Here is a 16,202-nt window from a genome sequence, read left to right as displayed (position 1 = left end):
TATGTTTCATGATATGATATAATATTAATTTCAAAGTGTCATGTATAGCTCGTATTAACTTAAAAAGAATGTAAATGCGACACTTCCTTGCTAGGAAATAGCGTTTGCAGATGTCTACATATCGAGGCAATAGAGTTCTAATGCTTCCTAAAACGCGATATAGCATCTCATTTCTATGTTTCATAATTGGATATAATATTCATTGCGAAGTGTAATGTATACATCGTATTCACTTCAAAGGAATGAAAATGCGACACTTGCTTTCTAGGAAATAGCGTTTCGAAATGTCTACGTATCGAAGCAGTAGAGTTCTAATGCTTCTTAAAACGAGATATCGCATCTCATTTCTATGTTTCATGATTAGATATAATATTCATTGCGAAGTGTCATGTATACATCGTATTCACTTCAAAGGAATGAAAATGCGACACTTGCTTTCTAGGAAATAGCGTTTCGAAATGTCTACGTATCGAAGCAGTAGAGTTCTAATGCTTCTTAAAACGAGATATCGCATCTCATTTCTATGTTTCATGATAAGATATATATTATTCATTGCGGAGTGTCATGTATACATCGCATAAACTTCAAGTGAAAGTAAATGCGACATTTCCATGCTAGGAAATAGCGTTTGCAGATGTCTACGTATCGCAGTAATATAGTTCCAATGCTTCTTAAAACGCATTATCGCATCTCATTTCTATGTTTCATGGCAAGATATAATATTCATTGCGAAGTGTTCTGTATACCTCGTCGAGTTGATACTATAACGATACTATAACGAGGAGTTGCATACTTTCGTACAAAAATAAAGTGCTCTCGGGTATGGTCCTCATGATCCGCGGCACGGCAAAAAATTACAAACAGTAACGTGCTCTCGCGTGTGGTCTTCGTGACCCGCGGCACGGAAAAATACCAAACAATAACGTGCTCTCGCGTGTGGTCTTCGTGACCCGCGGCACGGAAAGATGAAGAAAAAAGAATGTGCTCGAACGTGCCGCATCCACTGCACTGCCACACGAACAGAAACATTACATCCACAGCCCGTAGTATGCAACTCCGCCTCGTGTCGGAGAGATCGAGGCGTCCGATCCTTTGGAGATTGTACGTAAACCGGAACTATATTCCTTCCAAAATAAAAATTATAAGAGTCCAGATATATGGATGAAACAAACGCAAAGCGTATGCAGTCAAGAATAATCTTCCTTCGGTCGAGATCCGTTATGTTCAGAGAGGAATAACATCGCAGCAGCCTCGTTGTCGAGAGTCTGAAACCCGCCGTTGCGAGATCGAACTTTACTTGCTCGTTTCGCGTTGTCGCGAAAAATATAGACCGCTGGAGGCTGTTGTTGGGCGAACGGTGGAGCGTCCTAACGAATGTACGAATTTTTTTTCGTTTACCTGAGCCTTGTTGGAATCGACACGACTGGGTGGTATTGGAATTTTGAAGAGACCGTCGTCGTCGTTCGTTCGTTCGGGGGGGACGATTCGTCGCTCGCGCCCATGCCTCGTTGTCGAGAGTCTGAGAAAAAACCGCCTTTGCGAGATCGAATAATTTTATACTCGCTTCGTGTTGCCGGGGAAAACTCTTATAGACTGCCTCGAGACTGTGCGCGAAGACGACGAGTATCCCATCGATAATAACATTGTTATGTTCACCCGAACGAGAGCGTCTTGTCGATCTCGAAAGCAATACGCCGCTGGGTGTTTGGTTTCTTTTCTTCTCAGTTCGACGCGCACGTTTGGGTATCGACTTGTTCGAACGTTAGTACCAAGAGACTTAAAGATCAATAAAATATACATATACGATTACCCTGAACGGTGGATCACTTGGCTCGTGGGTTGATGAAGAACGCAGCTAATTGCGCGTCAACGTGTGAACTGTAGGACACATGAACATCGACATTTCGAACGCACATTGCGGTCCACGGATACAATTCCTGGACCACGCCTAGCTGAGGGTCGTTCGCGTAATCAGAATACTGCTTGCGTTGCGTTTCGTCGAATCTTTTTTCCCTACGGTGCTCGAATCTGCCCGCTGTCGTTCATTCTCGAATTAAATTACGAACGTTTCTGAGTTCGGGCGGCACCGAGAAAGGGAGGAAGAGGAGCGATACGCGACGTACGAGTGATCGTTGGACGTTCGTCCAAGTCGTCTGTGGCCGTGCCAAGGCAACCTGCGATTGGCAACGTGTATGCGCGTGCGGGGTGCGTAAACGTGCTCACGGAACTCGATGGTGTGTCGATCACGAACTCGCGTGAGTTCCTCGTGGCGTCGTGAGTCGTCCGTTAAACGGACGACCGCCCACGGGAACCGCTTCGTGTTTCAATCGCCGATTTTGTTCCGCGTTCCGAATTCGCACACCCACCACACGCATCGCCTTCGCCTGCCTTTAGCGCACGATACGAACATGCCGCGCGCTCGACGTCATTTAAAATGAATTGTTTTTTTCACGCCGCAAGACCGAGGGAGAATTCTCGGTCGAGAGAGAAGAAATATACAAGAGAGAGAGAGAGAGAGAGAGAGAGAGAGAGAGAGAGCGACATCGTCGTAACGCGAGGGACGATGATGCGCATCCGATCGTTCGAAGTTCTCCTCGTACAGCCCCAGGGTGTTCGATCAGAATAATCCGTTCTCTCTGTTCTCTCTGCGCGTGTATACCATGTTTCCGCGAGGGAAGAAAAGATCTCTCGCGCGGACAGTCACTCGAACATAGGCCGTCGTTGCGCCCGTGTAGCGTCGCAACGTTTCTGGCCTGTGACGCGTGTCCGCGCTTTGGAGATCTCCGGAAGCGAAACTCGAATCGGTAACACGCGCGACAAAGGAGAGAGTTTTCAGAGCAGATACGAGAAGATTGGCTCCCCTTTGGCGAGGCTCGAGTTTTTCTTCTACGAGGTGCCGCCTCGGTGCCGCAAGGTACTACTGCCCTACTTCGTGATCATCGAGTGCGTTGGTCACCCCATGTCTTCGTTGCCGAGACAGGACCGCGCGACCAAAAGCCGGTCATCCAGTCCCCGGAAGCGCAGCTTGTGCTACGATCGCATCGTACGCTTTTCCACGCGTGCGTTCCCTTTTATTTCCCGTTCAGGCAGCAGAGAGATTCGTGCGGGCGCTCCAACTCGGTCTGTCCTTCGTTCTGAAGGATCAGGGTAATAAAATCGGGGGAAAAGGAGTCGCTCCGTTTCGATCTCTGCGTGTTACGCGCGCAAGGTTGGGAACCGCTGGAGAGTATAAACAGTTGTTGATCGTTCGCAGGTACGACGATAAAGAGGACGGATGTTAAAGAAACGCCGGTAGCTTGGTCGTCTAGCGAGAGTCTCGTATTTTTTCTTTTATATTTTTTACGAATCTTATATAAAAGAAATACCGACACACGAAAGACATTGGCGAGGTGCATAAAACGCTTCGACGAGAACAACAACGAAGAGAGGTGCGTGTAGTTTTTTCTTGCCGTTTTCTCGAGCGGTAAATCAAAGGATCGCTCTGTCGGAGATGGACGAAAGTTCTTTTCGTCGTCTGCCTTCCCCGTTCGCCGATGCTCTCTCCTCGTCTTGTATATATTATACATACGAATCTCTTTTTACCTTCTCTCCGTAAGCGAACTCGATGTCACGAATGAATTTCGTGCGTCACGTAGAGACGACCTCGGATTAGGTGAGATTACCCGCTGAATTTAAGCATATTACTAAGCGGAGGAAAAGAAACTAACCAGAATTTCCTTAGTAGCTGCGAGCGAACAGGAATGAGCCCAGCACTGAATCCCGCGGTTCCGCCGCTGGGAAATGTAGTGTTCGGGAGGATCCGTTTATCCCGAGACAACGAACCGCGTCCAAGTCCATCTTGAATGGGGCCATTTACCCACAGAGGGTGCCAGGCTCGTAGCGACCGGTACGCGTTTCGGGAGGATTTCTCCTTAGAGTCGGGTTGCTTGAGAGTGCAGTCCTAAGTGGGTGCTAAATTCCATCTAAGGCTAAATACGACCACGAGACCGATAGCGAACAAGTACCGTGAGGGAAAGTTGAAAAGAACTTTGAAGAGAGAGTTCAAGAGTACGTGAAACCGTTCAGGGGTAAACCTGAGAAACCCAAAAGATCGAATGGAGAGATTCATCGACGACGATACTGGTTCCCGATGGCGCACGATGCCCCGGTGGTACCCTCGCGGTTCCACAGCGAGCGGCACGCCGTCGTCGGCGAACGTTCCGGTGATGTAGTCGTACACTTCTCCCCTAGTAGAACGTCGCGACCCGTTGCGCGTCGGTCTACAGACCGAGTGGGCGCCTGTGGCGTCGCAATCTTGCGCACGCGACAGACCCTCGGTCGCCCGGCCGGCTGCGCGACGGTACTCGTACGGTATCGGGCCGCAACCAATCCATTCTCGAATGTATGTGCGTCTAGCCCGACGCAAGCTCGGTCAGACTACCCGGTGGTACGGACTTTGCGCCGGCGCCGGGCCTGGCCAGCTGTTAGCAGGCGGTGTCCTCGAAATGGCCAAGCTTCGAATTACCGGTCGGCGACGCTACTGCTTTGGGTACTCTCAGGAACCGTCTTGAAACACGGACCAAGGAGTCTAACATGTGCGCGAACCATTGGGATTATTAAAACCTAAAGGCGAAATGAAAGTGAAAGTCGGCCTTTACGTCGACCAAGGGAGGACGAGCCGCGTACCCATGCGGCCTCGCACTTCCGGGGCGTCTCGTTCTCATCGCGAGAAGAGGCGCACCTAGAGTGGACCCGGAACTGGGTATAGGGGTGAAAGACTAATCGAACCATCTAGTAGCTGGTTCCCTCCGAAGTTTCCCTCAGGATAGCTGGCACTCAAAGAGACATACTTGAACATATGTGCGATGAGTCTCATCTGGTAAAGTGAATGACTAGAGCCCTTGGGGTCGAAACGGCCTCAACCTATTCTCAAACTTCAAATGGGTGAGACCTCTGGCTTGCTTGAACGAACTTGAACTATGAAGCCATGAGATCTCGGATCAGAGTGTCAAGTGGGCCAATTTTGATAAGCAGAACTGGCGCTGTGGGATGAACCAAATGCAGAATTAAGGCGCCTAAGTCGACGCTTATGGGATACCGTGAAAGGTGTTGGTTGCTTAAGACAGCAGGACGGTGGCCGTGGAAGTTGGAATCCTTTAAGGAGTGTGTAACAACTCACCTGCCGAAACAACTAGCCCTGAAAATGGATGGCGCTGAAGCGTCGCGCCTATACTCCGCCGTCAGTGGCAAGTGGGAAGGCACGCGAAAGCATTTCGGTCCTTCATGAAGCTCTGATGAGTAGGAGGGTCGCGGCGGTGTGCGCAGAAGGGTCTGGGCGTGAGTTTGCCTGGAGTCGCCGTCGGTGCAGATCTTGGTGGTAGTAGCAAATACTCCAGCGTGGACCTGGAGGACTGTTGTGGAGAAGGGTTTCGTGTGAACAGCCGTTGCACACGAGTCAGTCGATCCTAAGCCCTAAGAGAAATCTTACGTAAATGTGGTGTACTAAAAGCAACAATTTTGAAGGAACAATACACAAAAATAAAGTGCGCGAAAGACACACACCCATTGGGCGAAAGGGAATCCGGTTCCTATTCCGTAACCCGGCAGCGGAACCGTATACCAATCCGGGCCCTCATAAGAGTGTTCGTCGGGGTAACCCAAAATGACCTGGAGACGCCGTCGGGAGGTGCGGGGAGAGTTTTGTTTTCTGTATAAGCGTGCGAGTTCCCTGGAAACCTCTAGCAGGTAGATAGGGTTTGGAACGCGAAGAGCACCGCAGTTGCGGCGATGTTCGCATCTTCCCCTCGGACCTTGAAAATCCAGGAGAGGGCCACGTGGAGGTGTCGCGCCGGTTCGTACTCATATCCGCAGCAGGTCTCCAAGGTAAAGAGCCTCTAGTCGATAGATTAATGTAGGTAAGGGAAGTCGGCAAATTGAATCCGTAACTTCGGAATAAGGATTGGCTTTGAGGAGCGGGGCGTGTCGGGCTTGGTCGGGAAGTGGGTTTGGCTGAGTGCCGGGCCTGGGCGAGCTGAACGGGCCGCTGCTTCGTGCATGCGTAACCCGGAATCTGAGCTCGGTCCCGTGCCTTGGCCTCCCACGGATCTTCTTTGCTGCGAGGCTTCAGCGGCCGTTCGCCGTAGCTTTCGTCCTCTTCGGCCGCCATTCAACGCTCAGCTCAGAACTGGCACAGACTAGGGGAATCCGACTGTTTAATTAAAACGAAGCCCCCAAGGGTGTTTACGCAATGTGATTTCTGCCCAGTGCTCTGAATGTCAACGTGAAGAAATTCAAAAAAGCGCGGGTAAACGGCAGGAGTAACTATGACTCTCTTAAGGATGCCCGCGGCTTCATCGGCGCCTTCCCTCCGGCTCAGCCGCCCGATTCTTAGGAATCGGACGTTGCCCGCCTCCCACCTCGTGGAGGCGCCTTACATCGAGTGGCACCGATGGATCCGCATACATTCTTTCGAGAGTTATAGTTACAGGGGTAGGATGCGTCTCAAATAGCCTCTCCTACCCAAGTCGTACGTCGTACCTCCTATAGGTTCTCGCCGGTAACATGGTTCCCCCTCCCTGGAGGGGTGCCATGGAGAAACGGCGTGCGGCGTTAGCGGCTCTTGGGGGTTGCCAACCCTCTCGAGTCCTATTTGTGTTGGCCCAAGGACTAAAACCAAGCCTCGGATGAACAAATCAAACGGTGAGCGCTCTGGCTCTGCCGTTCCAACACACAGTAGCTCTGGGAACGAAGAAATCTCATCCCACGCTTTATCTCAGCCCTCCGGAGTATCATGTCGCTTTCCGGGATACCCGAGAACATTTGGAAAAGCTATTGGGGGGTCCCTACATGAGAAGAAGGCCCATCCCAACTGGTATGACCAGTTGTGCAAGAAAGAGCCAGTGAAGGCTCGGTGGAATGAACAAGAGCATACGCTTCTGGCGCGTAAGGAAGCTGAGCTGTCTGTCCAGGGTGTACGCAATATTAATCAAGCGTTAGCTAAGGTGTTCACCGATCGATCGTATGACTCTATCAAGTCGCATAGGAAACAAGAGCAGTACAAAAAGTTAGTGCAAAAATTTGTTCTTGAGATGGAATCATCAACATCTGTTATTCTGGAACTGCCTATGGAGGACCGATCGGATTGTACCAACTATGATCAGGAGATCATAAATCACCTCAATCTCCCAGACATTCCATCTACGCAGGATTTCAGATCCGCTACGCTAGTGGATATATACGACTCCCTTGAGGGCAACGAAGCAGATCTTCAAGTGCTTAACGCTCTATCTGCTTGACACGTTTCCGGCGCGGAAACTGAAACAGAAGCCTGACATCGAAACACCTGTCAACACGAGCTTGTCACGTAGGAAGATGCGAAGAGCGGAATATGCGCGTATACAGGACCTGTGGACGCGAAACCCCGCCCGATGTGTGCACTCCCTTCTGAAAGAGCATCGTCTGGAGCAATCACCTCAGAAGGAAGTTATGGTCCCATTTTGGGAAAAGCTTCTGACCGAAACGTCGGATTCTTACCCCGATGGTGCGCAGGAGCGACAAGTGGAGAGCAATCTATGGGCCCCAGTAACAGAGAAAGAAATAAGATCTTCCTTTCCTAGAGTGACTATTGCGGCTGGTCCTGATGGTATTACGGCAAGGCTTCTTCGAAAGATACCCGTTTGGGTGATCGAAAGGATATTAAACATCATGATGTGGTGCAGGAGACTCCCAAAATACCTCACGGAGTCTACTACCACACTTATCCCGAAGAAGTCGGACCCTGATAGCCCCGCCGATTTTCGACCAATAACAATTTCGTCTGTTCTCGTCCGTATTTTACACAAAATACTGGCGAAAAGGATGGCGGCCAAGATACCACTTGTTCAGCGGCAGAGGTTCTTCCGTGAATCAGATGGGTGCTCAGAAAATATATTCCTCCTCGATGTGGCGCTTAGATATCATCATCAGCGCAATAAGTCCTTATATCTGGCATCGATTGATGTGGCCAAAGCCTTTGATTCGGTATCACATCAAACCATCAGACATACATTACAGCTGTATGGAGCACCGGCACCGCTGATTGACTGCATTAAGGACGTCTATGAGACCAACGTTACTCGGTTGGTATGTGGAACGTGGACATCGCATCTGATCCACCCACAACGAGGTGTAAAGCAAGGTGATCCGCTATCGCCCTTCCTATTCAATCTTGTAATGGATCGATTATGGAAGAAGCTTCCGCCTGAAGTAGGCATTGAAATAGGCGACATGAAGATCAATGAAGCAGCTTTTGCGGATGACCTTTTGCTATTTGCATCCACCAAGTCTGGAATGCAATTGGCTCTGGACACCACCTCAGAGTTCCTCCAAAGTTGTGGAATGTCCATTAACGCGGCCAAATCGTTAACGGTTGTCCTTACGTCGGTTCCACACGAAAAGAAAACGATAGTGGAAGCAAGTCTCTCTTTCTCATGTGGTGGAAGGAAGCTTCCTACGCTCAAACGGACGGACCAATGGAAATATCTTGGTGTTCCATTCACTCCTGATGGGCGAGTGGCAGTGAATCCCAGTCCACAGTTAGCTGTCACGATGAAGACATTAACATCTGCTCCACTTAAGCCACAACAACGGCTCTTTGCGTTAAGAACTGTGGTACTACCCGGGCTGCAACACGTATTGGCGTTAGGTGCTATGAGAATAGGGGTGCTAAATAAGATCGATAAGATGGTAAGGCAAGCTGCAAGGAACTGTTTGCGTCTCCCATCCGATACGAATATAGCCTATTTTCATGCGAATGTTGGCGATGGTGGCCTCGGATTACCGTCCATGAGGTGGGAAATGCCTAAACAGCGCCTGGCCCGACTCACCGCACTACCACTATCAGACGATGCCAGGCAAACAGCTTCTGGACGCTTCCTCGAAAATGAGATTGCCGTAGCAGAGAGGCGTCTTACGGTGGATGGAGCTCTACTCAGAACATCAGAGTCACTCAGGAAGCGATGGGCGAACAAGCTCTATGCGACGGTAGATGGTAGTCCTTTGAAAGAGTCATGCAAAACCCCACAACAACACCGGTGGGTCTTTGAAGGAAATAGGTTTTTAACGGGTAAAGATTTTATTAATCTTTGCCGTCTCAAGATAAATGCATTACCAACTCGCTCTAGAACATCAAGAGGTCGTACTCGAGACAGAAGATATCGTGCAGGTTGTCCTGAACCGGAAACGCTAAACCATGTGCTGCAGTGTTGCCATCGAACACATGATGCCAGAATAAAAAGACATAACGCCATACCTAATTACGTCGCGAGGGAACTTAGGACGAAGGGGTACGAAGTTGAGGAAGAACCCCACATTCAGACGGAAGAAGGTTTAAGAAAGCCGGACATCATCGCTAAGAACGGAAATGATGAGGCAGTTGTTATCGATGCGCAGGTCAACAGCGAACAAACGGATCTAAACAAGGCACACCTGAAGAAAATGAATTATTATAAGAAGAACAGCAGCTTGATAGAAGCTATTAAGAAACGGTATAACACGTAAACGGTGGTCTTTGAAACGATAACACTGTCTAGCAGAGGGATATGGGGACCTCATTCCGCCAAAGGCCCGTTAAATAGGAAAATTATACGCAAGACCGAGCACAAAGTAATATCAACGAGGGTACTTGTAGGGGGACTCAATGCTTACCGGAGGTTTAACGCTACCACTAGTATGACATGGAGGCGGGTAGACGTGGGATAGAGAAGTCTTTGTTCTCGATAGGTGTGCCTGCGTATCAGGCATAATGTCACGGTGACTTTGACTCTTTATAGGGCACCGTGATTAAAAAAAAAATAAAAAAAAAATTAAAAAAAAAAAAAAATAGAGGTCTCCTAGAACACCTCTGGGCCTCTTACTGCACAAGAAGCGCCCATTTCCTGAGCTCCCTGAGCATCACTTTCATTCGTTCTTCTATCCATAAAAGATTTTGACTAAGTTTGGAAAGATTTACGTCTCTTGCTACGAGTACACGTCTTACTGCGCGTGTCGCTCACTTCTTGATGTCTCCTCCGTACCTTGGGCCCACCCTTTCTGTGAGTGGAGTCGGATGCTCCCACTCCCCATATAGGTAGCCGGTATACATTCGGATACTCATGCGTTTGCGTAACGCACGAAGCAATCCGTGGCACTCAGCTCTACATCCTTTTTCTTCTTCCCTATCCTCTAGTAGCTTCCGCTTGTAGTTACCGATTATCTGGATTGGTACGTGTGACAGGTCCCAGATATCACGGGGCTCCGCTAAAATGAAAGGGCTGCTAGGTGGCACTGGTTGCACCGGAGCGACTTCCACGAAGGATGAATGGGCATCCCCAACTAGTGTGGATTCCCTTATCCCCCAGGTCGACGCTAATTGACTCAACATTTTGCTCCTCTCAATTCCCCTGAGTTCCCACCCGATCCTGGCGAACCTATCTTCCCACGCTCCCAGGTCTTTTTTAACTACGCGTAGCTCCTTCCTCATCTCCATTGTGTACAGTAATCCGTTGCTGTAATCCTCGAGCCAGGCGCCCATCCTGTTGCAACGGTCTACTCCGCAGCCGCCCAGTGCACTAGGTGTTAGTGCGTATGCTGCACATTTGGCTTTTTCTAAGCCCTGGGCCTCAGCAAACTCTAGGTACAGCTCGGCACACCCCTTGGGAGAACCGGTTCTTAGTGACAGTAGATGCCACTGACTTAAAGCCGAATAAAGTGGCTCTCCCGGTGTTAGCGGAGATGCCTGCACCGCGTTACGGAACCGGATATTCACGAAACTCCTCGCTAGATATCCGGTTACCCCGTCGCATTCATAACTTCTCCGCAAAAACTCCACTCTCCCTAAGGATATATAGGTCTTTAGGGGGTGTACCTCGTAACCTATTTTTGGATGAACGGCAGTGAAGTGGTGGCGAATATAACGTCGTCACCCTGAGCGTAGAAGTGCTCTACGCTCTGGCGTCCGCCCACTATCACTTCCGCCACCCTTTTAATAGCTCGAAAACTGCAGATGTTAAGCAGTTCGAGGCCCACAACTCCACGGTATTCTTGACAACCAAGGCCTTCTCCTTGGGTGTGAGTGCAGCGTAGCCTAGAGACTCAGTCTCCCATCTTTTCAGTGTTCCGCCACCGATCCCTTGTTTCCGTAAGGCTTGAGCTACTGCCGTAGCCCACCTCCTGTTTGCCCCTCCGCTCCCCAAGACGCCCATGATGCGGGCGGGGTCGTCTTTGATTTGTACTGCAATCGCCATTGCTCGTACGCTGAGTGATTTTCTCTTTTTTACTGGCTTGGTCTTTGGCCTTTTTTCATCGGGTCCCTCCTCTCGGGCACCCTGCTTACCGGGCGGCATCTTCCCGGCATCTTTCGCTGCTGAATTGCGAAATACTGCGCCATCCACTTCCTCCTCGGTGGCGGCGGCCAATCTGGCAGCCCGATCTTCCCAGATCGTAGGCTGCCTCCAATTGGCAATTGTGGGCAGAACAGGCCCAGCCCCGTTCATCGCGGCCCACGTAACGAGACGACTCATCTCGGATGTCGGCGAACCACTCTCTGTACACGCATGCGTCAGCATTCCGTCATTGAAACGCTCGACGTCCCCCGTGAAATACTGTTTCACGTTCTCTGGTTCTGGGCTACTGTGTGAATCTCCCAGTTCTACCCCCGGCCCGGATACGGTGGCACACCTTTGGGGCTTGTGCTGAACTGGCGCCGGAGCCACATCCCTGATGATCTTCCTAGGAGGGTCGGCTTCTTTCGGCTCTTTCTTCTCCTTAGGCTTGGGAGTCGGCGGCACGTGTTTCCGCTTGGCTGCTACCCCCTGCATCTGGTACTGCTTGATGATATCGGCAGGTACCTCCATTCGAGTAACTGGTCCCAGGGGCACGGGTCCACACTCTTCGTCACTACTCGATTCTTCCCCGTCCCAATTCGCACCGGCCCGTATAGCACGTAGCCTGGCTATTAGGTTGGGGTCCATCGCTCCGGATCTGTTACGACGCATCGCACAACTTTCATTTCGGAAAAACTCACTACTACTAATAAGAACGAGATTAATTAGATATTAGGTCACTATCAACTAACAACTAACTAAAGACTATACTAACTTAACCGCTACAGAACATAAACACACTATAAGTAAGTATTTAAGAAAAAACCCGTTAGAGGCTAATGAGGGTTGCTATCACCCGTTGTATGCTGCCTGTTAACGGCAAAAGGGGCCGAAGTGCCCGCTATGGCCTTTCTCAATAGTCGATTTACTCAGATTTTACTCCTTTCGATCAACCGAAAGGCCTTCACCAATGAAGATAAGAAAAGGTAAGAGTAAAAACTCTATGTAAACCTTGAAATGTTTGAGAAATCTTCTTTAACAATTTTTTGGGAACGCTCAGTGGGGGGGGGGGGGGGGGGGGTAATCCGCTTCCCCACTTGGCGGGAGTAACTATGACTCTCTTAAGGGTACCCGCGGCTCCATCGGCGCCTTCCCTCCGGCTCTGCCGCCCGATTCTTATGAATCGGACGTTGCCTGGCTCCCACCTCGTGGAGGTGCGGAGGGATAGGGAGTGGCCTTTACATCGAGTGGCGCTGATGGATCCGCGTGCACGCTTAAGAGAGTCATAGTTACCTGGGTCGGTGATACGCAATATAGACCTTTCATTAGGTCCTTTAGCCTCTTCCGACTCTAGCTGGTCCTCTACCTCCCATAGGTACCGCCGCTAACACGTGATCCGGTCAGATGGTTGACTTATTGGTTGATTATCTGGCTGAAGCATGTGGCTAAATGAGGTCCAGCAACAACCGGTAAACTGTGCCGTAAGTTAAGAGTACAAATTAAGATCTGTATTGTACTGGCTAGATAGCTAGAAATACTGTACTTTGGCAGTAAACAAAATTTTGATTCAGCACCAAGGTGCGCCCGGTTGTATTTTGATGCAGACAATCGCAGATGTATGGACAAGAGAGGAAACGTGGGGATTTGATGTATCGATTTCACATTTATTATTAGAAACAAATAATGGACACAGTTAATGATGCCTCGACACGAGCGAATCAGGTTCCATTTCGCTCGTGGCGGATTTATCCGCTACTGATCAGGGAACCATTGTTGACGCCCTAGCGAGTAAACGGACTACGAATTCAGCCATACAATTTAAAATAAAGTTACTACTCACTCCGAACTCGACATGTAGCTGTTGTCTCCAAAAGGGCATGCATATTGGCCTGTTAAATATGAGGACCTAAAATCGCAAATCACCCAGTATCATAAACAAGAATTAATACATTATATTTGCAGTAAATGCCTTCGACAGTTTAAAGGCATTCATAATTGGGTATGCCATTACCCGAAATGTAAGGGGCCGCCTGATACCTCGTTACCGTACTCCTGTGAGCACTGTGAACTCAGATTTAATTCACAAAGTGGCCTCTCGACCCATGAACGTAGTAAACATCCAGAAGTTCGGAACCAAAAACGAATGCTACAAATGAAAAGCAAAAAAACTGGTGGTCGTAAAGCGTATGAGTGGACCCAAGATGAAGTTAATCTGCTGATCGAACGTAGGCGAAGGTTTCAGAATAAGCGCCAAATTAATAAAGAAATTCAGAAATTTCTATCATCTACATCTTGTAAGCAAATTAGCGACAAGAGGCGGCGACTTAGAGCTAACAGTACAGCACAAGTTGAGTGTTCGAGTTCCGAGTCTGAAGAAGAAATATATCTTAGTGCTAATGAAGACGAGCCACAAGAAATGATAAATATAAGTACAACCGTGAGTGATAATGAGTGGAATTCCTTTATTTTAGACTATATTAAAACTATTGAACTACCAGAAGGCTCAAAATTCGAAAGAGCAAATATTGAATTGGACGCTATATTAACTGAGTTAAATGCAAATGAAGTTATAAATGTAAATATTAAGGAAAAAATAGAGCAATTTATAGATAAAACACTTAAGCCTGTGTTAATTGTCGTAGATACATCAAGCGGAAATAAAAATAAAAGCAAAAATAATAGGGCTAATAAACAAAAACGGAATCGAATGAATACTAGGCAGTCATCCGATCCCCATTCAATCAATCATGCCTCTAGAAAGCGTTTTGCCTACGCAAGGTGTCAAGAGTTGTTTAAAAAATGCCCAAAACGCCTAGCTGATTACGCTATTAAAGGAGATTCTTCTTTTATGACGGATAGATCTACTTTACCCCAAGCTTCGGTAGTAGATCAATTTTATAAGAAATTATGGGAAGCAACCAACCCACAGAGTAATTATATGCCAATAAACAGCGATAGGCGAAGCATGATGGAAGTTTGCCCTAATATGTCGGTTCAAGATGTAATAGATAGATTAAAACGAACTAACTTTACTTCAGCAGCAGGTACCGATGGAGTAAAGAGAATTCATCTTGTTAAAAAAGGTACGCCAGAAATCTTAACTAAATTATTTAATATACTTTTGCGATGAGAATATTACCCTCGAGTTTGGAAAATTAACAGAACTACTTTAATTCCTAAGGTTAACTCAGATTTAAATAATGTTAAAAATTGGCGTCCAATTACAATCGGGCCAATTATAGCCAGAATCTTCTCAGGAATTTTGGATAAAAAGTTAGGACAGTTTATTAATATTAATATTCGTCAAAAAGGATTTACTCGTGAAGACGGATGCAGATGTAATGTTTCAATACTTACGGACGCTATTCAAGTAATGAAAAGTGTGAACGGAGGAGTGGTAACAATAGTGGATATTGCAAAAGCGTTTGATACCGTGCCGCATCAAGCAATTCTTAAACAACTAGATAGAGCAAGGGTTCCTAGTTAGTTATGTAATATTATTGCCGACATGTATAATGATTGTTCAACGCGTATTACGTGCGCTAATGGTGAAAAAACCGTAATAAATCTTAAGCGCCGTGTAAAGCAGGGAGACCCGCTCTCTCCCTTCTTATTTAACATTGTACTCGATCCATTTTTGAATCAACTCCAGGAACATAATGACGGTATTGAAATAGGAGGTAAAAATTTGTCGGTTCTAGCCTTTGCAGATGATATCGTCCTTCTGGCAAAAAGTAAAGAAGCGGCACGTCGTCAAATAAATACTTTAAGTAAGATTTTAAAGCAGTTAAATATGGAATTATCAGTTCCTAAATGTGCTACATTTCAAATTGTACATAGTAGAAGGTCATGGTATATTGAAGATCCATCTATAATGGTTAATAATGAAAAAATCCCCTATATTGAACCAGACAACACTTTTAATTATTTAGGTACAAAATTTAGCTCCTGGGGTGTATTAGAAAAGAATGTCTCAGGTCCCCTTTTACTTAAGGGGAGGTCCCCTTTTACTTTCCCCTTAGAAATACTTTAAAGTTAAAACTTAAACCTGCACAAAAATTAGATTTATTTCAAATATATATTCAACCTAAATTTATTTATAGTTTAATAATGAATCCGCCTAGTGCAACTTTACTAGCTGTTTTGGATAGAGAAATAAGACAGGAAATAAAGAATATGTTGCATTTACCAAATTCAACATCAATAGGCTTCTGTTATACACCTAGGAAAGATGGGGGTTTAGGATTATTAAGATTAAAAAATGTAATATTACTCTCACAACTTAAAAGCGGTGTTAAAATGTCTCAGTCTGAAGATGAGATTACTCGATTGGCCTTGGAACACACTAGTTTAACAAAATTCTACAAAAACGTAGCTGAAAAGTATCAACTAAATTGGCCACCAACGATTAATGAAATATATGAAGTAAAGATAAAGTTGAAAAGAAAAGATCAAAAGGACTGGCAGGAGAAACGTCTATAAGGTCAAGGTGCACACTACTTTGCGAAAGATAGGATTGGAAATTATTGGCTGCAAAACCCCAAGTTGCTTCGTGGCTCGCGTTAGATTAACGCGATAAGGTTACGTACTAATACTGTAGGCACTAGGGTTGTTTTGTACCAGTTTAAGATAAACATAGATATCCATTGTCGCAAGTGTCAAAATACTTCAGAAACACTTGGTCATATATTAGGACAGTGTTTACATACTAAGCGGAAACACATTAAAAGACAATGATATATGTGATCTACTGATTAATCGCTTATCAAAAACGGGTATTATTTACCTAGAAGTCTTAATTAATAAAAGTGAGAGTAACGAACTTAAGAAACCAGATATAATTTATAAAAAAGGTGATAAACTATATGTAATTGACGTTACAAT

General features: G+C 47.0%; 1 protein-coding gene and 1 non-coding gene across 2 annotated transcripts; both read left to right on the top strand.

Annotated features, from left to right (window-relative positions):
- Positions 1-1,807: 1,807 nt before the first annotated feature.
- Positions 1,808-1,962, top strand: LOC143432386 (5.8S ribosomal RNA). Its single transcript, XR_013103001.1, has one exon. It is a non-coding gene; the product is annotated as a 5.8S ribosomal RNA (ribosomal RNA).
- Positions 1,963-13,001: 11,039 nt separating this feature from the next.
- Positions 13,002-14,805, top strand: LOC143432381 (uncharacterized). Its single transcript, XM_076909071.1, has 4 exons — positions 13,002-13,040; positions 13,082-13,209; positions 13,281-14,401; positions 14,450-14,805. Exons 1-4 carry the CDS (start codon positions 13,002-13,004, stop codon positions 14,803-14,805), a joined length of 1,644 nt encoding a protein of 547 aa, XP_076765186.1.
- Positions 14,806-16,202: the final 1,397 nt, after the last annotated feature.

This window comes from Xylocopa sonorina, unplaced genomic scaffold (genome assembly GCF_050948175.1).
Source record: "Xylocopa sonorina isolate GNS202 unplaced genomic scaffold, iyXylSono1_principal scaffold0117, whole genome shotgun sequence".
In the NCBI taxonomy this organism is placed as follows: Eukaryota; Metazoa; Arthropoda; class Insecta; order Hymenoptera; family Apidae; genus Xylocopa; species Xylocopa sonorina.
This window is presented reverse-complemented; position numbering and strand designations above follow the sequence as displayed.